At 43.8% G+C, this 26,780-nt stretch overlaps 1 protein-coding gene across 2 annotated transcripts; it reads left to right on the forward strand.

Annotated features, from left to right (window-relative positions):
- On the forward strand, positions 1-26,470 carry il17rd (interleukin 17 receptor D). 2 transcript variants are annotated; one of them, XM_031568515.2, is made up of 13 exons: positions 1-711; positions 13,718-13,778; positions 14,365-14,490; positions 18,101-18,219; positions 18,696-18,816; positions 18,923-18,967; positions 19,244-19,395; positions 21,034-21,099; positions 21,202-21,256; positions 22,716-22,826; positions 23,580-23,764; positions 24,964-25,969; positions 26,296-26,470. In XM_031568515.2, the coding sequence occupies exons 1-13, from the start codon at positions 595-597 to the stop codon at positions 26,412-26,414; spliced, it is 2,283 nt and encodes a 760-aa protein (XP_031424375.1). In that variant the 5' UTR covers positions 1-594; the 3' UTR covers positions 26,415-26,470. The 2 variants fall into 2 exon arrangements, with proteins under 2 accessions (XP_031424375.1, XP_031424373.1); XM_031568513.2 differs by having other exon boundaries at positions 3-711; positions 13,715-13,778.
- Positions 26,471-26,780: the final 310 nt, after the last annotated feature.

Consider the following 26,780-nt stretch of genomic DNA (forward strand, 5'->3'; position numbering starts at 1 on the left):
ACATCTTGAGTTATTTTCATGTGCCGGCGGGTAAAAGGACGCATCCGTGTGTTCTTGTTTCTGACCAATGAAAATGCGGGACATGATCTCAATGTGCGGAACAAACAGTCAAGATGCTGTGCGAAGCGGGACACCTAGTCACCCTATCACAGCATAGGATGTAGCTGTTTGGTAAAATCTTTGTTCAAGTTAAACTGTCCTCTAGAACTCGCAACTTCTAGACAAGCCGTGCGTCACATCAGAGACGTAGAGGGCGGTACAACCTTTACCTGCGCTGTACAGGAATGTAGCCTAACTTGTTGTTGCCACGCTGTATGGTAGTAGGCCTAGTCTGTCAGTGACATTTTGAAGTGAGCACATTAAAATCACTGTTTAAAAATTCTGAGTCAAATTTGCTAATAGCTCTTCAGGGTAGGCTAGACGAGAGTTTCAAGTTGGTGAAGACGCAAGTGTTTGTGTAGATGGGTCACAGCCCCACCCTGCGGTGACACACTCACACTCCTGCAGTCCGTAGCCTACAAGCCTACAACAAGAAGCGTAACTGCAACACTGCAATCACTCTAAAAACCAGTCGGTTTTCATGGACTAGAAGGGATGGCAACACGAGCAAGACTTGTATGTTTTCTCTCAATGTTATATCTCCTTCTGAAAACAAGTAATGGATCTGCGACCGGAGGAAAGCGAGGATACGTAGACAAATGCTCTGTGAAGGTAAATCCAAAAACATGCTCTTAAATCAGCCGACAAAATGAACAGGAGTTCAAAACCGTATAGCCTACGCGGTTCCGCGAATTGTGTGTTTGTGAATGATTTAAGTGTATTTTTTGGACTGGCACTGATATTTCACGCCCAATGCATTTTCAGTAGATTTAGGTTTAGTCTTGCAACAAGTTAAACGGAAGATTAAGCCTTAGTGTGTGAGGACACCAATGATCTGTTTCAGATGTAATGTACTGTAGCGTTAGAAGGTAGTTTGGTGGAAGTATTTGGTGTTATAAAAGTTTCGACGCGCTATAAAGAAACGTTTTTTAAAAACCGTTTGTAAACATTGCCTCGAGATCAACAACTAGGCTACCAGATGCAAAATAGTTGGTATGGAAGGGGACGTCACCCTGCACTTCTGGTAGACGACATCTGGGTTACAGTAATTCGGGAAAGGCCAAGTAGATGCTCTGTAGGCCTATGCGGGGTATCTCAAGAGGTTATACCCTGCTTCTTGTGTGAAGAAGTCAATCAGCAGGATCCATTGTTGCCAACTATTTGCTTGACCTGACCTTTTTTTGTGATTTTCTAATTGAATAATGGTGAACTGGACGTCAGAGGGTAGGCTACTAGATAAGAAAAAAACATCCGTCAAAGGAATTAATGGAATAATCTTTTAAAGTTTGTTAACAAGATTTAAAAATAAGTTATGGATGTGTTTCGGCATATATATCTACTGGACTTGTACGAGCTAGGGCCTAGACTACGTAATTAATAGTCCGTTTTTTGTTATTGTGTTTTTATTATGATTGTAGCCTAGCCTTTTCAGTTCAGAGGATACCTTTCCATATTTCTAATACAGTCTATGTTGTAGAGCAGTTTACTACAGGGTCTTAACGCAGTCGTTTTGCCTATCAAATGTGTTTGTTGTGTAGGCTATTTGAAGGGTTTGAAGATGTAGCCTAACCCATTGCATAGGTTATACTACTATTAATTAACTGGCATTGTGTGTGGTGGGGTAGTCCGGCCTTTGAAGTGCTTTTCACATAAATGAAAGGACTGTTCGCTCTATTAAAATTCCATGGGGTTTTCTGTCTTGAACCAGAGGCACCTCTCTCCACACAGACACTTCAAAAGCGCACAATCCGAGAAAGCTGCTTAAACGAGCACGCAACAACACCCAGCTACTTTACAGGTGTCAACTTCAGCCTTTGTTTACATGGTGTTGCTACTTCTATGTGTTTTCTGTTTTTTTTCTATATGCTTTCCTCAAAAAAGTTGCTTAAAGTTGTTAAAACATCAAACACTTTTTGCAGTTTCACAAATATGTAAAATAATTTTGTGTAAATATGGCATTTCAAACCTTCCCATGGCATGTGCTAAGTAGCCTAACACTATAGGTGCTTTGAATCTTCCAGCCAATATATGTTGTTAGCATATAGCCTACATAACTGCCTATTGTACACAGTAATAATAATAATTGCTATATGGTAGTGCTGGTGTTTTGATATAGTAGTGCACGCTGTCCATGACAAAAGGTAGAGCTTAAAGTTGGTTTCCTGTTCTGCTGAGAGGGCAGGCAGGAGAAACTGTGGAGGGCTTTAGGGGGAGGTACCTGGCATACAATTAAAACCCTTTGATTCTTGAGGAAGTCATTGCTCTTACACGTCAGTGCTTTTCTGTGTCTGCTTCCCCTAAGGTGTCAGTTAACACCCAACATGGAAAAGCAATTGCCTATCTTTTTTTGGTGTTGGCCACATTTCTAGTCCTCTTTAAGAGGTGACAATCTGTCCTATATTTCATTCTTAAAATGGGAGAGGCAAGCCAAATGGGATCATCGTTCCTTATTGGGCAGATATCACCAGCTGTGTAATCTATTTAGCAACCTCTGTGTTGGATGTAACGGTCACCAAACAGCAATAAAGTCAATGAGCATTTGGGTTCAAGTGTAGACAAAGAAATCAGAGATATGGTCTTCTAATCTATAGCTTGTAGAGAGAGTGAAATTACTTGCAATTTTCTTCAGTGCTCACTACCATGATCAATTTATCTTGATAAAGTCCATTTTGTTTGATGCAATTTGCATAAACCATGCTTGCTTCAGAAATGAGTAATATATAAACCATTAAAAACATTAACTGTGTTTTGTTTAAAGATTGTGCACACATTTTTATATAACTTATGTTTTTACAATGGAACATTAGTTAACATTTTTTTAATGTGCAATGGCCTAATTTCTGTGGACCAATGTTTTCCCTGCGTAGAGAAACCGTCCCATTCTACAGTTCACTGTCTTTCAATGTTGTTCTCTCAGTTTCTGGTTTGGTCTTGTCTGTCACAACCCAAGTAGAGACAATTAATATAACGTATGATGAAGAAGTGGAATAGTATGAATGAAATGGTATGTTCTCCTATGCTAATCATGACTAAATGATTGGTTTCTGCATTTCTCATTTTGTAAACCCAAAACAGGAATAAAGAGATGGCAGATTCTTTCCCTGGCCCACAAATGGGCTTTTACACCGCCACGTCTCAATACTTCTGCCTTAAAGTCCAAGAGGGGACAATACAATAGGAACATGTTTCACAATGTCCCCAAGACATACACAAACATAGACGCGAAACAAGTCAATTGTTCCAGTGGTCTTGGGATCTCCTGCAAGCACTGGCCCTGAGTGCACATGTGGGTACACTTGCTGCTATTGCTTAATAAGATTCCAAGGTCTATTCTCTTCAGTCATTTTCTTTTAGTATGTTGGAGACATCTGGCTGCAGATGAATGATACTGGGGAGGTGTGTTTTATGGTCTTCACAATGCGGAAAGGAAAGAGAGAGAAAGGCTGTGTGGAGGTGGTGGTGTGGGACTCCGGGGTGGGGTAGAGGGGGTAAGTTATTTCTGCAGCATCTTAAGGGAGCATTGAAAACCACCCAACCAGCACGTAACCTTGGAGGCTGTTTTGTGTGCTTCGGTGGGAAAATCCCTGGTTGGCTACCTCTGAATCAAGCCCTGATGGCATCCCAGCTTTATTGAATGCGGGGTCCACTGACTTTTCAGATGTGGTTCTGCTTTGAGTGGCGCAGTGCCCTGCTGCTTCAGAATAAAGGCTGCGTGTCACTGGTAAACGAAGGTAAGTTAAAAGTGAAGTAAAAGTCCTGGCTGTCTGTTCAGCTCAGTGGGGTTCCAGTGGACGGTTCAGAGGTTCTCTGTGATCCCTTTGTGGAGCTTGTGCTCACAAAGCCAGAACACAGTCTTTGCAAGTGTTAAGTGCATTAATAATAACACTCATTGATATTGAAATGGTTGGAGTTGTACCATTGCTCTCTGTGTTGCTAATGTCCCCCAAAAATCTGTAACAATGTTCTCTGCTGTCATTATCAGTGTACCTACCAGCACACTGACTTTTTTTTTTTTTTTTTTTTGGGAACGGTCTAGTTTTGTGCTACGTATTTGTCATACCATGGATATGGAACCATTAGCAGCGAGGGGCAAGCCTCAGGGCTGTAACCTGAGTCTTTCTGAAAGCCCAGACACTGGGCAGGCCAGCCCTATGGAGCATTTCCTTTGCTTGACAGATTGAAGTCATTACAATCAATTAGCCACTCTTTCCTCTTGCCTAATCAACAATCTGATGGCAGAGCCGTTCCTGCCTGGAGGTTACTTGCACTGATTAAAATGAGTGTCGCCTTCAAAGGAGGGAGTATGAGTCAAGCCTGCAGAGTTGAGCTGTCTTTAACCATACAAACCCCCTTATTTTAAGAGCATTCACAACAGCCCCAATCAAAGCAAAGGGATGTTTGGAATGTTGTCTTCGTCTGTTCGTGTGAGTGGCTGTTTTGTTTTAACCATGTCATGTCTCTGTAAAGTAAGGAACCAGCCGAGTGATCACTGCATATTTATGGTCGTTTTTTTTCCCCTCAGTTGATTACTTTTGTTTTTCCACACAGCCGAAATGGCGTTTTCTGTTCTAAACCTATTCTGTTTGATCAATTTGGCATTCAGGGAATTGGTCTTAATGTTAATGTGAGGGCCTCTACATATTTGTCATGCAGATTTCTAGTCAAATGCACACATTATCCTTCTAAGGGAAGAAATGGCCATGATTCCAATATCTACGTTTTAGCATCTAGGTGTGCTTTCTTGTTCGAGTCGTCGTGTTTAATCACGAAAACCAAATAATAATTAGAAAAACGTTGTCTGAGTAGTTGGATATGCTCCATACATGTGTGTGATTTTTATCTCTTGAAAGTAGCTGTGTGGGGGAGGAGAGAGAGAGAGAGAGAGAGAGAGAGAGAGAGAGAGAGAAAAAAAAGGATTTCTGCTGGACTTTTCACTAGAGTACCTGGCCTGTAGTTATCTACCTCATCACTATGCAGTTCTGGAGTCCCTGGACACATGGTGCATTTTTAGGGCATGAAACGCAACACTGTAAATCCCACCAGCCTCCTTCCCATTGAGAATGTTTTGGTCTTTTGTGTCCTCTGGCAGATCCGACCAGAGTTATACCGTTCCTGGCAGAGGAGGAAGAGAGAAGATCTTTTGTCATTTCCCAATACTGTACTAGGGTTTTGCATGTGTCATGCAGTGAATGTGTCATCTCGAGAGGCGTGTTCAGTTGAGTTCTTTCTCATTTCTAGAGGGAGAGAATTGGAAGATTTGAGTGTGAGATAAAGAGTGAGATTAGCTATGCATAATCATTATGGCTACAGTTCCTGCCATGGCATTCTAGTTCGAGGGCAAGCCCAGGCTTGAAGGAGTTGCATCTTTGTGCCTTTTGCTCTCTGCTTCTCTGTCAGAAAGTAACAGTCATATGAAGTGACTATGCTTAAAAGGAAAGTAGGGCCTCCGTCAGTGGTGGTCCAGACAAGCTCTGAGGGACACTCATGGCTGATGGGGATTCTGTGGGAGAGCAGACAGATCCGTCACGTGAGTGATTGTCACAAGTCTCTGACACTGGACACTGGACACACTTGTGGAGGCAAAGGGAAAGGTGTGCTTTGGCGTCGGTCTGTTGCTGAAGAGAGCAGTGCAGCTGAGGGTTGGAAATCCCAATGGCTGGGGCACAACAAGAAGCCCCACAGCACCTCTGTGTTGTGTATTAGATATAGAGTTCAATGCATGTTCCCTCGCAAAAGAGGACAGTCTAGAGCACCTTTCATGGCTATGAAGGTTCCTCCAACCAACTCTAAAGCTGATTCGCCTCTGAAGGGCCTATGATTTGAAAAAGAATTGTGTGTGTGTGTGTGGTGTGTGTGTGTGTGTGCGTGCGTGCGTGTGAGAACATGCACATGTGTCGGAGGCATAGAAAATATCTCAATAGATGTCTCAATTGTATGTCAACAGACCCTGTTTATAAAAATGACCAAGTACATTTTCACACTCAAATGTCAGAGCAGATGGTAGTGTTTCAAAGGTCCAGTCTGGGACAAATGGCATTGGGAGTAAAACAGGAAAGACTTTAAGGAAAACAAAGCAAAGGAGAAGTCAGCCAAAATGGCCCCCAGCACCTGGTCACCAACGGTGGAGGTCTGTCATCGGACCCTTCTACTGGCACACGTCTCTTCTCCCAGCCTCTCTTGGGGTTTGAAACTCAGTAATTCAGTCCTTGTTTTTCAATGTGATCTTCTGAGAATCAATTTGCTTTCAGCAGATGTGTGATTTAAAGGTTAAGAATCAACAAAGACAAGCTTGCCAAAAGGAAAAGAAGTAGATGGTTAAAGAATATGACTCAAAAGGGGATTCCTGATTATGGTCACTATTCTGGTGTACATCTGCTTTTCCAAATCTTTTAGAGTCACATTTGGAGAGGTTACTTTCTTAGAAGTATAGTAAATGCTGGATGTAAGGTTTGTGTTTGTCAACCGTCTCTTTCACATGTCAGTTCTGTGTTTTCTTTTGTTGTTTCCTTGGCTATGGGAAGCTGCAAGTTTATAAAAACGAATGTGTTAATCCACAAATGGATTATAACTCTGATCATCTGGGTGCCTTTTAAATACAGCCTCTGTATGGAAAGACAAACTTTAAGCTGTAACTGGTGCCGGGGGTATTGCCTTTCATCAGCGTATCTTCTGAGGCTTCTTGAAGTCATCAGAGCATCCTGCAAGTACTTTCATGATTGAAATTTTGTTCCAAGTATCAGGATGTTTGTAACTGCCATCAAGTTAAATGCTTGGCCTGAGTTAAGTAATTGCAATGATTTGGTAAACTGATATGCTATTGATGCCATGTGTTCACCTGAAGCTATCTGGATGGAGAAACTGCACCAATTTCGCTGACTACATATTATTAGGTACTAAGAGGTAATGATCCTCTCCGATAAAAAAATAGAAAGTTATTACAGAGTTGATTTTCTTTTTTCTTGGCTCTTTTACTCACGTACGTTGATGCAAGACAGTGGATGTAGTATGCTTTTTATGTCAGTGTAGCGTACTATCTTTGAGTTACTCTGTAGTAAAACACTACAGATGCTTATTATGGCTCATTATGACAATATGATACAACGCCACAAGTGTTAATTGACAGGTCAGTGAGGAGTCATTTTTTCCCTGAAAAAAAAAAAAATATGGTCCAAGGAACTCTACCCCACACCAGGGAGAAATTGTGATGATGAATGAATAGGCAAGTATATGATACGGGACACATTGGGATCATACAGGAATGTGATTCGTTTAGGAGGATTCTCCCCAGCTCACTCCTTTCGTCTTCTGTTGAGTGATTTGATCTTTCCCCTGTGCCCATCTGGGACTGCTTTGATGGAAGGCTCCGGAATGGAATGGAAGTAGGAAGAGGCAGGCTTGGATGGAACTGTCTTCAAATGGGGACAGATGTTGAAGTGGGTTATGCTGTTTTAGGTTTCCGGGAGAGTGCCCTAAGTGTTAATGTTTCTGAAGACAAGTCATGCCTTCCTGCTTCCATTTCATAGTTGCTGACTGGCCCGCCTGTCATGGGCTTGTGTCAATCCAAACTCAACTTGGAGTGCTTAAAGGGGTTACCTGAATTATTTGTCATCATTATTGTCATTTTTTTTTTATGACAAACGGTATAAATCAAGTTACCTTTATTCATATAGAGTCAAATCAAACATATAAATAAAACACAGTGAATGAGCAACACCAAAAAACCATGGTGCATGAACCCTCAGATTGAACTTAAAAAAAGGAATATAAAATAGGTTTTACATTGTCAATGGTGGACGAGGACTTTGTGAGGCAGGAGGCAGAGCCTGCTACAGAGCCCAGCCAACAATAGAAAAGGCTCAACTACCTTTTTGGATTTGAGACTTGAGCAGGGAACTGGATGAAGGTGGATGTACTGAGTGACCTAGGGGCATGGGTTGAGGAGACCTTTGATGTGTTATGGACCTATTCCATTGAGGGCCCTAAAACAAGTCAAATTAAAAAGTATAAATCTGTTCTGTATTTGCCTTTTATCCAGTGGAAGTCAGTACAGGAGTGCATGGGTAACTGTGTAACGGTCTTTGTGAGATAAAATGGTTTTAATGTGGCTATGTTTCTGAAGAGCTGTCCTTCACAAAAGCACTGCTTTATTTGGTAACATTCAAAGTAGTGTCAAAGAATGCAAAAAAAATGTGTGGAAAGGGGGCTGAGCACATTGCCTTAGCTAGTGACAGCTAGACGACTATAAAGATTCCTTGGAGAACAATCCTAATCACGTGTGACTGTCAGGTCAAACTGAGTGTCATCAGCCCAAAGATACAGAATGGAAGCATGTATAGATAGAGCAGAAAAGGGCCCTAGAGTGGAACCCTTTGGGTTACCACAAGTCATGTGACCAGGAGATGGGAAACCATTGCTTTTTCTGAGTGAAAATGTTCTTTCTTTCAGGTAGGAATTAAAAAAAATATTTGTCCCTGCAAACCATCATCATTTGTGTCAATCAATGAATTGATCAATTGTATCCAGAGTCAACAGAGTGCACTATGTGGCATTAAATATTGTACAATTGTATGTTTGAAACTAGTAGGGACAACTCTAATGTTTAAAAGGCTATTGATTGTGGCCAAGTTAAGAGGACATAGTGTGACAAACGAGAGGAACTGAAGTACAAAATAATGATGCCGTTTAATGTTATTGCTTCAGGTGCCTTTATTGCCCTTTCCCCAGGCCTGAGCTGACGCGTCTCTTCTTCTTTATGGGCTTCCTAAAAATGCACTTTTTAAACCAGCCATGTAAGTGACTTCCTCCTTCAGCTAAAATCCATCTCAGAATGCTGCTGCAGCCGGGGAGTTTACTGAAGCGTGCTTAAGAGATAGAAGAACAACAGCAACAAAGCTCTGTCATTTGAGGTGAAACCTTGTCCAGTATTGTGATCATTATTTTATGTCTATCTTTATTTTACCCGTCTATTCTTTTTCTGCTTGTTTACTTGTGGTAGTCATCTGGAACCCATCTGGACCCTCAGTCATAAACAGGCACCCAGCCTGTAGACGAGAGAAGATGGGAGTGTGGGGGGGAAGGGTTGGAGCTGAGAGACTGAAGGTTGAACTCTACACATGTAGCTGGTTAATTAAGGAAGGACTTTTTTTGCCCTCCAGGCGGCCAAATTAATAGTTGCCTGTTCAGCCCATTCGTCTGGCTCCCCTGTAACTGCAATCACAGCCCTTTCATTCTCAGAGTGGCTGGAAGCTGGGCCGTAATCAGTGTTGGTCAAGTATCCTAATAAGGTCTGCACATGTACATGTTTATGTTCGGTGTGTCTGAGGGGAAAATCTCCTTCTTTCTCTCTAGTCTCTGCTTAATTGGTTGTTAGGTGAGAGGAGAGATTTTGTTTTTTCGGAGGATCAAACAAAAAGTTGTTTTAAGAACACTGTGTTGGTTTGTTTGGAATCCTCTACATGTGGCTTACTCCTAATGGGATGTTTAAAAAAGGACTATCTCCTCTTGTAACATTACTTGCTAATTCATCTCATGTGTTAGGGAAGACTATATGGAAAATAACACTTCAATTCAGGCACTTTTTGAATACTGGCAAAGGGGACTGTTACCAACAGCTGCACCAACATCTGACCAGCCTTATTCTCTGAGTCTGTGTACTAATGTGCCTAAACATTTCTAAACACATAAACCTGTAACCTTACTTCGGGTTTGATGGTAGACTGTAGTTAGCGGGTCTCTCGCTGTCATACGGACACTCTGTTTCTCATTTCTTGTCTCTGAAGCTCAGCCCTGACGGATGATATAATGACTGTGATTATTCTAAGGGGAGATCAAACACCTGGTCTCCCACGGACCGCCCACTCTCCATCCCACCTGCTGCAACTCTGTTCCGACATGTTAACTCCTTATGACTCCATGGTGCAGGGGCGTCTGTGGCTCGCTGCTTTCTTCTGCATCCTGTGTTTTTTTTTTGTTTTATTGCAGGAAGCCAACCCAAAGACTAGTGCCACAACAGCTGTTCAGGACCTGTTGCTACAAATCCTTGTCAACGTTACCATAGACATATATACATGTCATATATATGTCTATGAATGTCACCTTTTCTGTTTGACGCCATTTTAAGATGAAATGTTATTTTTTGTGTTTTAGAGGGCATTGTTCCTAGCGTACCATGCAGAATGAATGAAAAAGAAGTTTTAAAAGAATAGGTTAACAAATGTTCAAGTCATTTGGAACGTTTCCCAAAACATACCGGTTGAGCAGCAGCACCACTGCTTCTGGGACACAAACTGAACATTCTTCTGCCTCGGACCACCATTTAAGTCCCAGCTGTTCCATGCTTGATGTTGGGTGAGATTATTTCCCTCAAACACAACTGATCACAAGCTTTTCCCCCCTGTTCCTCTGCAGTGAATGTGTGATCCTCTGGTTGTGGCCCCAGGCCATCCATGATCTTTAGGCAAGAATACTAACCTGACAGCTGAAGAGTGTTGATTCAGTAGTTCCCTTCATCTTCCTGTACAGGTTTACTAGTTCTTGCAGCGATGTACTGTAAAAGGTCAGGTTTTTCTCATATGCAGTGTGTCCTATGTCTGTTATTTCACAACAGTCCCACTTACTTTATTGCAGGCACTCTTGCTTCAATTCCTATTTCACAGCCCTTATTGATAGTAATAGTGTGTAATAATGTGTAGTGTTAGCTGTGACCGTGGTCTGACCTCTTCTGCCCCTCCTCATGGGCACCCAATTTGGTTTGTTTGCCACATGGGATGCAGCAGGTTTATGGAGCCCCTTATTACCCCCGTCCACACAGTCTTATTACCCCCTTCCACACAGTCTATTACCCCCGTCCACAGAGGCTTCCATTTGAAGTTTTAAGATGCCAAATGACCATAGGGGCCATTAAATGCACAAGCCCAAGGCCAGGACATCAGAAAGGGCATGGGGGTCTTCCAGCCAGCCTCTTTCCTCTCTGCAGGCCAAGAGAGGCAACAGGAACAAAGAGGGGACCTGTTGGGGTGGGGGTGGGGGGTAGGGGTAGAGGTGGGGGGTGGGGGGTGGCTCCATGAGGCTATAAAAGGGCGTATTTGAAAGGGTGTCACAGAGAATGTGACAGTCTTGTTAGTAGGCGTCAGGCACACCACCCCAGTCCCTGTGGCCCTCATGAAAGTGTTAGGCTTTGGTTAGATGGACATTGTGTGTGTGTGTGTGTGTGTGTGTGTTTGTATGATGAGTTTCAGGTGTGGCTAGCCTTACACAGCTGCCTATAGTAGTCCATGACCTGGAACCTGCTGTGTCTGTGGTGTTAAAAACTGTACGATGGCAGGGGCCAGGCTCATTAGGAAAGCCGCAAGGCCCACTCCAACACTTCATTCTGCTGCTAAATGAGGACGTTAAGACTGCAGCCTCCATTGGCCCCTTTCCTCTGCTGCGGCAGTAAACATTCTGCTTTTAAATAAGCTTCCCTGGGAGGAAAGGAAGGTGAGGGCTTGAGCAACTTGTTATTTGCTAAATATGTAGGCAAATGAGGTTCCTGAGAGGGAGTAGGTGTGCTTGTGTGGTGAAAGTTACCTTTGCAAACATTAGTCACGGGAGACTCAAACTGACTCATTGATTACATACATGAACATCTCTCGCAATGAATCGGCTCTGGAAAGAAGTTTCATAGTGGGCTTTCTGAGCTTCTTCCTATCTGGTGCTATTTTGGAAGAATAGATGAGGTAAAGGTTTTTGGGCAGGCCTTGATTGTGGGGGAAGGGAGGGAGGGAGCCTCATTTGTTTGTTGCTTTATGGATGAGGCAGGAGCAGCTGCTCGTCAGGCTAGGCCTCAGTAAGGAACACATCTCCCAGAGGTAGAAACTATTGGTTTCAATAATGAGAGTCGACACTGTGTTGAGAATAAATAGGCGATAGCATAGCCCTTTTACTTCAGATGCTCTCAGCAATAAAGCAGGCTACATACAGCGCATCCAACCTAAGAGACGTTACAAAATAACTGACATAGAATGTTCTTAATTCAAACATAACAGTATTCTAAAAGACTGATTGCCACACAGAATACACAACTGAAAATACACACAGGCTTGATAATAACTTAGGGATTATTCATTCTACTTAAAGTGTCATTTATTTCAACAGAAACTACGGTCATTTCCGTCTCTCTGTACATCTGTCTTTACTTGCCATGATATCTTGGCTGTTGTTCATATATGCCACGTGTCACAACATGCAAAAAGATTTGCATTGTTTGTGCAAAAATCCCAAACTGAGCTCACACCTTCTGGGGGAATTCATCCAAATATTTGTGAACATTTTTGAAAAGCCACTCGTTCCACTCATGTCATTCGCTAGAGTTAGCAAGAAAAGGCAACGCTCAGAGATGGTGGTTGATCTCATTCTGTGTTTTGGCTAGCTTCTGACCTGAGGTTCTGGGGACCGCTGTAGATCATGGATCTGTCTCAGGAGACGGGTGGCTGTGGAGGTGGTGGGTGGGGAGTCGCCAGGAGGGGGAAAGCCAGAGTTTGGGAAGATAGCAGCCAGGAGAACCATGAGACATGTTTCTCATTCATAGTTCCTTCTACAGTGTATCCTGAGAGCATTTTTTTCAGTTACCAACTGAAAAGACCAGATTGGCTGGCTTTGGCAGCCACCACACCCTGCTGTTGTGCTGGTTAACACATTTTCATGGCAAGGTAGAGTGAAATATTATTTCTGTAGATGATTTAAAGTCATACTTTCACAAACATGGAAATACAGAAAATATACAGCAAATCTATTTAAGCATCGTCGTTATTTGAATGATTACAAATTAGAAGATAGAAGGTAGATAACATGCATGCATTCTCACTGAATGTATTCCTTATTTACTGTATGTAGTTGCAGACAGAATGTGTCTACATAAATAAGAAAGCGTGGCTTTGTTAGGCAGTTGTTCAGGTTTTGTTTGTTCCCATCTCCACGGAGGGGGTTCTTGTAGCATCCTGCCATGCTTAATTACTTCCTCCTTCTGAGATAAAATGAGGAAGGTGATAAGATCTTTGATAAGGGCCCTTGGTTCTACCGCCCCTCCGCTCACCTTCCCCCTCTCATTCACATTCATCTCCAGACTTTTCACTCCATTTCGGCTGCTCTCTTCTCTCTCCATATCCCTTTGTTGTTTCTCTGTTTTTTTCTCTCCTGCTCTTCAGACACGTGCTATCTTGAGGCTTTGAGATTCTCGTATGTCTGATAGTCGCACGCAAGCCTGTCTTATCCAAGTCTTTGTGTTATGATTCTTTGGGTTACCTAGCACTCTCAAAACAGGTCTTAAGTCAGTGTTTTTATGTTGCAGTTAGAGCCGGAAGGTTTTGTACACATTGTCTCATTGACTGATGGTTGATGAATTGAGACCTAGGCAGCAAAACTGACCTCAGATAGGGGTGGATTGCAGGTGATATCCACCCATGAAGCACAGCTATAGATTTTGTTTCGCATCTGAGACAATATTGTTCCATGTGGATGACATTTGATCTATTTTCACTATCTTTTGTGTGCTTTAGGTGTTGTATGCTCAAACTAATGATTCTTCTCTCCTTTTCACCCTCTGTTTCTTTGTCCTGAACTCTTTCCTTCCCCACAGCAGGAGTTCCTATCAAATTCAGATGAGAGTGGAGGGAAACTGGGTGTCACGTTCCGCAATGACAGTAAGCCTCTTCTCATTTGAAGTACAGCATAACACGTTGTCTTCATGATGTGTTAAGCGTGAGACACTCTGATTAGCTGTTTTCCACCCTTGTGAGAAAAGATGTGTTTCCTTCTTCCAAAATTCCTTACTCCATTCCATGTAATCTCCTAAAAGTCCGGTAGCTAATCCTGATTTTCCCAGTAGTCAGTGGCCATTGTGTGTGACTGTGAGGGGAAACGGCTCTGCATGAAAGCCCTGCTGCTCTTAGCATCACAAAGGCTGGCAGTACAGAGCAGAGCCAGGGGGGCACAGGACACAAACGACTGCTCCTCTTCCTTGCTAGTTCCACTGTTATGAAAGCAGTCTATGGGGGCAGAAGAGAAAGGAGGAAAAAAGAAAAGCACTGAAGAAAAGTTTTACTTGCCTGGCTGCATAGTTTGGTCTCCTTATGTCGGTCAGAGAATCTCAGGGGTGCTTTCAGCACAGTACCTTTGACTCTCTCTGACTGGCTTCGTCTATATGTATGTCTCCCTGTTTCCAATTTTACTTTTTCTCTCTCTCTTACCGTCATTGTCGACCTCCATCTTGTTTTTCCTCCTAAACAGATTGCTCCTTGAACTGGAATCCAGTGGGCAAGCATGCTATCCATGAGGTCAGCAATGTCACCTTCAGTCACTTGTCCTGTGACAGCCAGGCAGCCGTGGTGGTCCATTGGATGGCTAGTCCTCTTGGTAGGTTGCTAACCATTGCAATGGCACCTGACTGTAAATGTTACAAATGAACAATTATAATAGCTTTTCAAATTGACTATACTTACTGTTCCTTCATATATGACACATTTGTGTTGAATTTTACCATTAAATTGTATTGAGTTTCCCGTGTTTATTTTTATATCCACAGATGTGTTTGGATGATTATTTCAATATTCAAAGTGGCTACTGTGGCATCAGATGCCGTGGTCTACTTGAATAAACCCCTCAAAAATATGAGTGGGCAGATATGAATAATCCTGCATCCTTGTTATAATACAGTGGCATACAAACGTTTGGGCACCCCTGGTCAAAAAGTTACTGTGAATAAGTGAGTAGAAGATAACCTGATTTCCAAAAGGTATGAAGTTAAATGTTCGGAAAGGCCAGGAGGCCAAATGTTTTTGGGTGGGTCGATCATGGAAGCAAACATCACACCGTCTGTAAAAAAGCTGAAGATGAAAAGAGGATAAATTCAAAACAATTCAAAATCCACAATGGACTACCTCAAGATGAACAAGGTGTAGGTTTTGCCATGGCCACAGTCTCCCAACCTAAACATCATCAAAAATCTGTGGATAGACCTCAAAAGAGCAAGATGGCTCAAGAATCTCACAGAAATAGAGGCCTTGCATGGAAGAATTGCTTGAAAGAACAGGAATTGCTTAGCTGGCTACAAGAAGCGTTTAAAAATTGTGATACTTCACAAAAGGGCCAAAACGGTTGCATCTTTTTTAAACTAAAAGATGGAAATAAAAAAGTAATTTTGCTTAAAGTATAAAAGAAGTATCATCTACTTGCTTAGCTATTCACAGTAATAACAAAATTTGACCAGAGTGCCAAAACTTTTGCATACGACTGTGTATCCATTTAGATGTGTTGAAACTAAGATAGTGTTTGTATTTAGTGTTAATAGTCATTTAGATGTATTGAAACTAAGATAGTGTTTGTATTTAGTGTTAATAGAACTGTGTATCCATTTACATGTGTTGAAACTAAGATAGTGTTTGTATATAGTGTTAATAAACCTTGGAGGGTTTTCCTTGATATAAGTGACCATTGTTTGACAGCGGAAACTCTTCTGAACAGACCAATACTTACGGGACATTCTTTCTGTCTCTGGAAAACCATAACAACATGTTTTGAGCACCGTGTGTGTGTGTGTGTGTGTGTGTGTTTGTCAGTGAAAAGTTTGCATGCTTGATTACACAGTGGTGATTTATCACTCCTGCCCGAGAAGCAGATGGAAGAAAAAAAAGAGAGCGAGAGGGGGAGATAGAGAGAGAGGGAGAGAGAGATAGGGATAGGGAATAGGACACCAGTACATGAGAGAGCCTTGTCTTCAAAGAGAGCTCTTGGCTTGTCATGATCAAAGAGCCAGGTCCCCTCCCTCAGTAGGGGTATTCTTCTTGCCTGTCAGTCGCACTGATCTGTCCAAGACAGAAGATTGATCCACATATAGTCGAGCTGTTCTGTGTCTGTGAAGGAATGTGTGTGTGTGTGTGTGTGAGTATGAGTGCATATGTGTGAGAAAGGGTCCAAAGATGGAGGAGGCATCCCTTACTTCCGTGTGCTGAGATACTATTGAAATTGGTAATTGGAGCCAGTGTCTACTACGGTATAATACAATGTGCCCTCTTGTTTGCTCACGGTTAATCCTGTTGCCTGGGGCAGGACTCAACACAGCTCAGGTATATGTTAAAGAAAACGAGGGAGGGAGAAAAGGCAGAGAGAAAGAGAGAAAAAGAGAAAGGGAGAGAGAAAGCAGAGGAGGGGCCCTTGCTGCACAGTGTTTGAATCAAGTTCACCTTCGTTTTTCTTTTCCTATCTTTCTCCTCCTCCCTCCCTCCCTCCCTCCTTCTCTGCCCCTCTCTCTTTCCCCTCTGGTGGCTCCCTAAGCCTGTGTGACAAGGGCAGCATGATGGTATCTGCCGGGGCTGAGGAAGGTGTGGAGTTACAGCTGCCACAAAGAGGGCTCTCTGTCAGGCTCCCGCCCCACGCCCCACAGCCGTAACAAGAGCCACACGGAATGTGTGCTGCTGCCGCCTTTGTTTCTACTGCAACTGATAAGGCAGAAATGTAATTAAAAGGGAGGTACGCTGGCACACTTTGAAGTGCACCAAAATGTTCCCTTGGCATGCAGTGCCTCGTCCTCTGGCGCTGGGCACTGGGCATCTCCACGGCAACCCCCCTCCCTCGGTGCCTGCATGTGTTCTATCAAAATAGGAGAAAAGAAAGAACATAAAGTTAGCGAGAACAAAATCGAGATCATGCTCCAACCCCTGAGCTTTTCAAGTGTTCGGAGCGCCTCCGGTCAGTGGAGTTTCATGTTAGCAAAGATCTGAAATCACTCTCGCCAAAGACAACAGGTGTGGTTTACAATTCAGTGCTAGGGTTCACTTTTCCAGTATTCAGAACATGAACTCGGTCTGGTGGAGTGATGTGATGCTAATATTAGTAGAGTGGGCCCTGTGGAGTGGGCCCTGTGGAGTGGGCCCTGTGTAGTGGGCCCTGTGTAGTGAGCCCTGTGTAGTGGGCCCTGTGTAGTGGGCCCTGTGGAGTGAGCCCTGTGTAGTGGGCCCTGTGTAGTGGGCCCTGTGGAGTGGGCCCTGTGTAGTGGGCCCTGTGGAGTGGGCCCTGTGTAGTGGGCCCTGTGTAGTGAGCCCTGTGTAGTGGGCCCTGTGGAGTGGGCCCTGTGTAGTGGGCCCTGTGTAGTGAGCCCTGTGTAGTGGGCCCTGTGTAGTGGGCCCTGTGTAGTGGGCCCTGTGGAGTGGGCCCTGTGGAGTGGGCCCTGTGGAGTGGGCCCTGTGTAGTGGGCCCTGTGGAGTGGGCCCTGTGGAGTGGCCCCTGTGTAGTGGGCCGTGTGAGAGTGTGCTGTCAGTCTGAATGATGACTCGCCAAGAGGCAGATTTATAAGTTGCATGTAGAATTGGCAGTTTGACTGGTGGCGTTTTGAACTACCATGAAAACAGTATTGCCGGGTCATTCCTTGCCAAATTTAAATTCAGAGATTCTCAGAACATCCTGAATGAATCTTTCCTCAAATCCCCACACCTGTATGTACTAATGTACAGTCTTTTTTTAAGTTATGAATTTCTGAATATTGGTACTCCCCTACCCAGCTTTTTTAAGCTTTTTTGCATTTGTCGAAGGCAGAAGGCCTGTATTTATGAAGTGCCAGTGTTTTGGGGGTTTTTTACCAATTGAAATGACTTTGTAGTGTTTATAGTGACACAGCATTTGAAAGATGAAGAGGATTTAACACTAGAACTTCCTTACTAAACATATATCTCCAGCATATTCCCAGTGCCTTCCTTAGTCTCACATACAGAAATTCATTACATTTGAATACATATAAGCCCCCACAGTTATACCTAAACTGCAGACCTGTTTTTGTGATATTGCTGGTGTAAAGGCAGTATCCTGACACATTTTCAATTTGAGAATGAAAGCAGGACCGATGTACAAATGTTCAGAATGTCAGAAGTAACAACGACTGGACATTTTGCATGTGTAGCCTACATCATATTGGTGAATCTCTGCAGACAATGAAATGAATGTGCAACCTTGATTTGCATTCCTTTGTGTCCAGGTATTGAACATGTGAAAGGCTTCCGGGTGTATCTGGAGGACAAGAGCCCCGAGGGGAAGCAGTGCCAGCATATGATCCTGAAGGAGCCCCGGCAGCTCAACTTCTCCTATAAAAGCGTGGTAGGTGATCTGAACGAGATAACTCCATTCGGAATGTTCCAGAATAATACAAACAAACTCAATGTATCCTCATTGTGGAATTTTTTCACTTCTAAGCCACACTGTGTAAGGGTTGCGTGCCTCCGATGTCCTTTGATTACAAACACAACCCCATGCAGGCCAAAACAGGTCCAGAACATTCAATATTCATTTGGATTAGTAAATCCATTTGCTTTTAGATGCTGCGGTAAAGCAGGTAGTCCTGGTGTTCCATGATTCTGTTCTAGATAGAGAGACGTGGTTCTCTAGAGGCAGAGTGGGGGTATGGTGCTGAATGCCAAATGCCCAAATTCCACTCCCTCTAACAGTGATCCTTGGTGGTAGACTGGTAGAGTGACATGCTTTTTCTGGACTGTGTCTCTATGTCTCAAATTGAAAATCACTGTATGAATGCCAGTAGTCATGTCTCTGATTGGATTCTTTTTGTGATTCTCCAGAGAATGAGCTCACAGCCATTTGTTGGTCTTGCCTTTGAGGCGGACTACATGGTGAGGATCGTTCCTTTTCCCACCTTCATGAATGACAGCTGCTGTCCGCCCTCCTTCCTCCGCACTAACAGTGGGTATCATTCCTCTCTCCTCCATGTGCTTGTATCCACTGTTTGACTGTAGTTTGTGTTCACAGAGTGTGCTGTGTGCTTTTGATCCATTCTTTTCTCCAACAGGCTGTGAGGTGCTCCTTGGCCCAGACAACCTTGTATGCAAACCATGTGAGTTGTCCCTTTTCTCTTCCTGTTTATCTGATCACCTCAAGTTCTATCCCACTCTATCCTTTCATGTTCTGGGTAGGCACATATTATTGTTTGTTGTGAGGTGTCACATCTGGACTTTTCCACACATTTTTCACCCTTTCCAAGCCAGACCATGCTATACCTTAATATCCATGCTATACCTTGATATCCAGGCTATACCTTAATGTCCATGCTATACCTTAATATCCAGGCCGTACTATTCCTTGTCTGATCCACGTGTTGTTTTTGCAACAGTCTGGAGGCCAAAGATGCTCAACGTGTCCCAAAGCGGCTCCAACCTGCATGTGGTGTTCGACCATGCTCCCTCCACCTTCGGCTTTGGCCTCTACTATGTGTACTACAAGCTGAGGCAGGAGGGCCCTTTCCGACTGAAGCGCTGCAAGCCGGTAAGAAATGAGACACCAGTTGCCCTGGAGGTGAACCGTGGCCTTGGGTTTAGACAACAAGGGGTGTTGCACAGGAGGAAAACACTGAAAGGTTCAGGTTGACTTCAGACGTTGAAATTCCTACACCCATGCTTTAGGTCCTAGACAGAGGCTTCCATTCTATCCAGTCCATAACTATCTTAATATTGGGGAATATTTTTATTCCACATTTAGATTCCAGGTACTGGAATCATAATTGTCAGTGTATTTGCTAAGATGGGGAATTTCAGCCTGATTGTTGTTCTGAGATAATGCACATATCTACATTTACATTTACATTTAGTCATTTAGCAGACGCTTTTGTCCAAAGCGACGTACAAGGGAGAGAATAGTCAAGCTACGAGCAATAGAACCTGGTGTAACAATAAATAAATACTACTTTACATAAGAAATATAACAAAATGAAATAAAAAGAAAAAAAGAAGTGCAGAAATGTAACTGCTGTAATTGCAAGCTACGCACTAGTCGAAGTGCCAGTTAGGACGGGAAGTGCTCTCTGAAGAGTTGGGTCTTCAAAAGCTTCTTAAAGGTGGAGAGGTACGCCCCTGCTCTGGTAGTGCTGGGTAGTTCATTCCACCAACGTGGAACTACAAATGAGAATAGTCTGGACTGCCGTACTTGCACAGACGTCAGCTCTTTGTTTTGCATAACACTAAGCACTAAGCATTTTGCTAAAGGACATCGTTTATCTTTCTCGAACACTCAAGCAGCCACTACTGGGCAGATCTTTCCCTAATGTAAAAGTAACAGATTTCTCTTTTGTAAAAGTCCGTTCTGGGACACGCAGGGTTAACTTCTGAACAGTGCTTAATGCTCTTCCCAGACAGAGCGGTAATATACGTTGACACATCCGCTGCCTTGGCCCACAGATGACTCGTGCCACAGGGGAGATTTTCTATTCCACTTTCCGCTTTTTGCTCATGATGGAAACGCCAAAGACCTGAGCACTTTCCCAGGATCTGTGTTATTGTCATAACTGCACTTGGAGTTTGGCACCATTTATCAGACCGTTGGAGTATAGTGTTTAGAGCCGAGACTTTTGTCCTTCACTGTGGGGCCAACACTGACCTGCTTTGGGTGTCTTCCTTTTACTTCCTTCATTCTTCTTCCTTTCTTTTTCCTTTCTTGTTCTTTCTTTCTTTGTCTCCTTTACCCTTAGCTGAGCTTAACTGATCCCTGTTTGCCATTTCAAACTCCACTCTCAAACATTAAGAGTCTGTAAGATGATAATATTAGAACCTTTATAGTTAATAACTGTATTTTACTTTAAAAGATATATACAACCTGATAAGTCTTTTAAAGGATGATCTGAGGAACCATGTTTTCCAAATACTGAGATAAAGTTAAAAACATACATTTTACAATTAAAGAGCTTTTTATGCATCAGATAGCTCCTGTGTCAATTCGGATTGATTCCAATTCTGATTCTGTATGACATCATCTTCCCCTTATGCCCCATTTTGTACCTTACTGTTATTATGGAGTTCATTGCTTACGCAGTTATTATTATTATTATTATTATTATTATTATTTACTTCTGTTCACCTTGGAGGTGCGCCTGACTATCTGCCTGTAATTTCACTCTGTGTTTATTTACAGGAGTCTAACTTACCCAAGACAACCTGTATCCTGCAGGATGTGACTCCAGGAACGTATGCAATAGAGGTTAGCATCTTTCTCTCACATGGTTGAAAGACGTGTTCCATCGTGTCATCAATGCAGAAGGCGCAAAGACACGGGTCTAACCTTGATGTGTTGACTCCACAGCTGCGAGATGACAACAACACCACCAGGAGACAAACCCAGTATCACGTCAGCCAAGGTAAGATTGGATGACCAGACACCATAAGAAGTTTGGTGATCCCCCAAACGTGGTCTTCTCATCAACTAGTGTTGGAACCCCCTTGAAGAACCATACTAACTGTACTTCAGAAATACACGCCCTTGAAGAACCATACTAACTGTACTTCAGAAATACACACCCTTGAAGAACCATGCTCACTGTACTTCAGAAATACACGTCTGATGCTGCTGGGATTGGTGAAACCTGGGAACCAATGAAAATGAGATTTCCCTTAGCATATTGTTACTATTGATGGGTGTGACTGCATGTGCATCCTGACTTGACATGTCAAATTTGACCGTTAATGCAATGGCAGTCCTTGAGCAGCATGGGTGCAATATCCTCCTCTTGTGTGGTCACACTCATGTCTCTCTCTCTCTCTTCTTCTGTTCACACTCATGTCTCTCTCTCTCTCTCTCTCTCTCTCTCTCTCTCTCTTCTTCTGTTCACACTCATGTCTCTCTCTCTCTCTCTCTCTCTCTCTCTCTCTCTTCTTCTGTTCACACTCATGTCTCTCTCTCTCTCTCTCTTGTTCTGGTCACACTCATGTCTCTCTCTCTCTTGTTCTGGTCACACTCATGTCTCTCTCTCTCTTCTTCTGGTCACACTCACGTCTCTCTCTCTTCTTCTGTTCACACTCACGTCTCTCTCTCTCTCTCTCTCTCTCTCTTCTTCTGGTCACACTCATGTCTCTCTCTCTCTTCTGGTCACACTCATGTCTCTCTCTCTTCTTCTGTTCACACTCATGTCTCTCTCTCTCTCTCTCTCTTCTTCTGGCCACACTCACGTCTCTCTCTCTCTTCTTCTGGTCACACTCATGTCTCTCTCTCTCTCTCTCTTCTTCTGTTCACACTCATGTCTCTCTCTCTCTCTCTCTCTCTCTTCTTCTGGTCACACTCATGTCTCTCTCTCTCTCTCTCTCTCTCTTCTTCTGGTCACACTCAATTCTCTCTCTCTCTCTCTCTCTCTCTTCTTCTGGTCACACTCATGTCTCTCTCTCTCTCTCTCTCTCTCTTCTGGTCACACTCATGTCTCTCTCTCTCTCTCTCTCTCTCTCTCTTCTTCTGGTCACACTCAATTCTCTCTCTCTCTCTCTCTCTCTCTCTCTTCTGGTCACACTCATGTCTCTCTCTCTCTCTCTCTCTCTCTTCTTCTGGTCACACTCATGTCTCTCTCTCTCTCTCTCTTCTTCTGTTCACACTCATGTCTCTCTCTCTCTCTCTCTCTCTTCTTCTGGTCACACTCATGTCTCTCTCTCTCTTCTTCTGGTCACACTCATGTCTCTCTCTCTCTCTCTCTCTCTTCTTCTGGTCACACTCATGTCTCTCTCTCTCTCTCTCTCTCTCTTCTTCTGGTCACACTCAATTCTCTCTCTCTCTCTCTCTCTCTCTTCTTCTGGTCACACTCATGTTTCTCTCTCTTTTCCCTTCATCCCCAGTTCACTCTCCCTGGGCCGGCCCCATTCGAGCCATGGCCATCACTGTCCCACTGGTCATCATGTCTGCTTTTGCCACGCTCTTCACTGTCATGTGCCGAAAGAAGCAACAAGGTGGGTCCAAACTACAGTGTGCTCATTAACACGGGTCATGTCTCAAGAGAACTAGTGTAACCCCTAAAGACTAAACTACAGTTTGCTCATTAACACGGCTCTTGTCTCAAGAGTACAGGTGTAACCCCTAAAGACTAAACTACAGTGTGCTCATTAACACGGCTCATGTCTCAAGAGTAAAGGTGTAACCCCTAAAGTTTACACCACTTCTAATAGCGCCAGAACAGTGGCAAAGCTGTCTCAGAAGGAAGTCCATACGAATGTTAAAGCTTCTCTTGCTTAGATGATCAGAACATGTTGAAGTGGCATTACGTTACATCATTAGATGATCAGAACATGTTGAAGTGGCATTACGTTACATCATTAGATGATCAGAACATGTTGAAGTGGCATTTTGTGACATCATTAGATGATCAGAACATGTTGAAGTGGCATTTTGTGACATCATTAGATGATCAGAACATGTTGAAGTGGCATTTTGTGACATCATTAGATGATCAGAACATGTTGAAGTGGCATTTTGTGACATCATTAGATGATCAGAACATGTTGAAGTGGCATTTTGTGACATCATTAGATGATCAGAACATGTTGAAGTGGCATTACGTAACATCTTTAGCATTACTGGCCTTAATACAAAAGAAAGAAAGAACATTTTTCAATGTTACCAAAAAACATCAGTTCAATCACTCAGCCTTTTATTGTGAAACCCAGATTTCCAATCAGCATGCTTTTCGTTTTCTTTCCTTCCAGAGAACATTTACTCTCACCTGGATGAGGAGAGCTCTGAGTCGTCCTTGCACACCACCGTCCTCAGCACGGACCGGCCCTGGCCGAGGCCCAAGGTCTTCGTCTGCTACTCCGGCAAAGACTGCCCCAAACATACCGCCGTCATCCAGTGCTTCGCCTTCTTCCTACAGGACTTCTGTGGCTGTCAGGTAAAGCAGTGTTGAGATTGTATTTTAGATGTATGTCCCGCAATGTAGCCGTTGTGGGAGTAGTGTCAGAGGTATGATTGGCATTTGGAACAGGGTAAGCCTGCCCCCTGCTGGTTGTTGACAACAATGCATGATCTGTACAGTTGGTAGAAATAAAACAATGGCCCTTATTCTACAAAGATATGCTTGACTGAATATGCTAATAAGATGAACCTACGAGCATTTCATATTTCCAGTATTTATCAGTTCCTTCTAGTGTATGCTTTAAATGCCTACAATGAGACTCACATGTGGTCAGAGAACATACCAAATATCTGGAAGCTGCTTGAGTTGTGATTAACTAATCATCATCAGTACCTACAATATTAACAAAAACAGCAACTAAACGATACAGCAACAATAACAACTACATTTGTGTTCAAATGTGAATCTCTGTTTAAGTAGGCCTGGGCTTTTTGAATAACTATAACTTACTTAAAGGAGTAGACTGGTAGGTCTGATAAAGGCAAAGAAGATCTGGTAGCGGTCATACCTTGGTAAAGGGCCAGGCTAGAAGGCAAAAGATCAAGGCTGCTGTGCCAGCACACATACAGCGAGAGACTGATTACTTCAATGGAGCCAGAGCCAGATCTCAGACACCAGTGCTGTTTACAATCCCCAGGCACTTTTACAGTTGGAAAGAGAATGCGTATAAAGGTGTGCACTATGACACACTCCTGTTTAACCTCTATTAAATAAGCTATTAGCTATTAATCTTCTGCCAGTGTGGTAAAGGCACACACACACAGACAAGACGACTCAGATGTGATGGCACAAAGATGTTGTTAGATTCTCTTAAGACAAATAAGGGCTTGCATTTTCATGTAGTGATGACCTTGAGATCAAGAAAGAATACAGTGTATAGCTTTTAAAAGAACTGTTGGTGGTATTTTAAAGTGAAATATATGATTCACATTATGAATTATTGTGTAAAACATCTATTCTAGGTATTTGGTCCACTAACAATAATTTGTGAGTCGTTTGTCAACAAACTAGACGTAAGGTCCATTGCAAGGAATTTAGATGAAGTATTTTCAGTAAAACAATAAATAATCAATCAATTGTTAATGAAAAACTATCAAATTACTATTTCTTACAACTTCTTTCCTCATGAGTTGGGATGACAAAGCTTTAATGTGATTCCCCATGTTGTCCTGCAGGTGGCACTGGACCTCTGGGAACACTTGCAGATCTGTAAAGAGGGCCAGATGTCCTGGCTGAGCCGCCAGGTGGACGAGGCCCAATTCATCATCATCGTGGGCTCCAAAGGGCTCAAATACTTTGTGGAGAGGCGCCATAGACGAGGCAAAGGGTCTGCAAAGGATCGAACCCGAGACCGAGTCAAAGAGCCCCCCACACCTGCCGCCACAGAGCCGAGTGGCCGTGACACCTTCGTGGTGGCCGTGGCCATGATCGCAGAGAAGCTCCGCGAGGCTCACCAGACCTCACTGGACCTCTCCCGCTTCATGGCGGTCTACTTCGACTACTCCCATGAGAGCGATGTGCCCACGTGCCTGTCCGCGGTGCCTCACTTCAAGCTGATGGACCAGCTGCCACTGCTGTTCGCCAGGCTTCACTCACGCCAGCTCAACCTACCCGACCGTGAGCCGCAGCCGCCTAATGTCAGCAAGCGGAACTACTTCCGCTCCAAATCAGGGCGCTCGCTCTATGTAGCCATCTGTAATATGCACCAACACATTGCCCAGGAGCCTGATTGGTTTGAGCGGCAGCTGGCTCCTGCTCCTCCTCCTCCACCCGTTCCAGGTCCCAAGCGTGGAGCCGCCGGCTGTGCCTCAGCCTCTGTGGAGGCGTCCGTGGAGAGGTTCGACTCCGGCGTGGTGCTGAACGAGGTGGTGCTGAAGCGGCCCTCGGAGAGCGACTGTCCGGTGAAGACTAGTGTCCTCCTGCTGCCTGCATCTCTGGGCCTCACGGTGTGCTCTCTCCCCGGGCTGGCCTGTAACACGGTGAGCTCCCAGGCAGACTGCGAAGGCCTCTCGTCCTCACAAGAAGGCTCCTCCAGCCCGCCCGAGATGCCAAGGGACTCTGGGATCTATGACTCGTCCGTTCCGTCGTCAGAGCTGTCCATCCCCCTGATGGAGGGGCTCTCTCCTGACCAGGCTGACACTTCATCACTGGCTGACAGTGTGTCCTCCTCCTCTGGGCTAGGTGAGGCTGGGCTGAGTCCAACATAGCCGAGCGAAAATCAGATCGTAAACACTGCCAAATTATCTATCACTTTCATGACAACATAATGGCTTTCAGACAATGTTTAAACCAGCTTACTCACTTGAAATGTTATCTTGGTGTGTTCCATGTAGTTATGTATTATGTATTTCAGCTGAAAAACTAGGAAGATGCAAACTGTAATGTCAGCAAAAAAGGATTTTAATAGAATAACGCATATTTCAGTAACAACTATATCATGCTAAATGTTTCACTAACTATGACGTGGCATCGTAGACTGAGCAGAAAGCTGCCGTTTTGTCTTGCAGGAGATGAGGAGCTTCCTGCCGTGGGCCCGATGAACTGTACCTTACCCACCATCTGCAAAGTGGAGCTCCACCACAACCTGGAGCCCAGTAAAGGACTGACCGCGGCAGCAACATCGTAGCGCTGTACATGGATGTGCATAGACACTTTTATGCTCCAGCCTATCCACACCCCGTCAGACCGGGGGCTGAGTGGAGCGGCTCCTCTCTCTCTCTCTCAGAGGGCCTCCCACCTCAGCAGGGCACGGGGGTTCTCTGGGGAATGGATCTAAACGTGGGAGGGGATTGGTGATTTCTGTGGATAGTGACTGTTGATGGACAACATTTTTTTCTGGGAGAAGGACAGGCAAAGTGCTGTAGAAACCAAAGCAGCAATGTACCTGCAGCAGCCACATCATCCCTGTCATATATCAGTATCCCGTCTGAGGTGAGACACATTCACCGCTTGTCATTCAGCACAGGACTAGCATCAATGAAAGGCCCAGGAA

The sequence above is a fragment of the Clupea harengus genome, chromosome 5 (genome assembly GCF_900700415.2).
Source record: "Clupea harengus chromosome 5, Ch_v2.0.2, whole genome shotgun sequence".
Taxonomy (NCBI): Eukaryota; Metazoa; Chordata; class Actinopteri; order Clupeiformes; family Clupeidae; genus Clupea; species Clupea harengus.

Excerpts from the sequence above, each read along its gene's own strand:
- il17rd (XM_031568513.2), top strand. The coding sequence starts at position 595 with ATGGCAACACGAGCAAGACTTGTATGTTTTCTCTCAATGTTATATCTC. Across the intron at positions 19,396-21,033 it reads GACTGAAGCGCTGCAAGCCG|GAGTCTAACTTACCCAAGAC; the intron begins GTAAGAAATGAG and ends GTTTATTTACAG. Across the intron at positions 25,970-26,295 it reads GTCCTCCTCCTCTGGGCTAG|GAGATGAGGAGCTTCCTGCC; the intron begins GTGAGGCTGGGC and ends TTTGTCTTGCAG.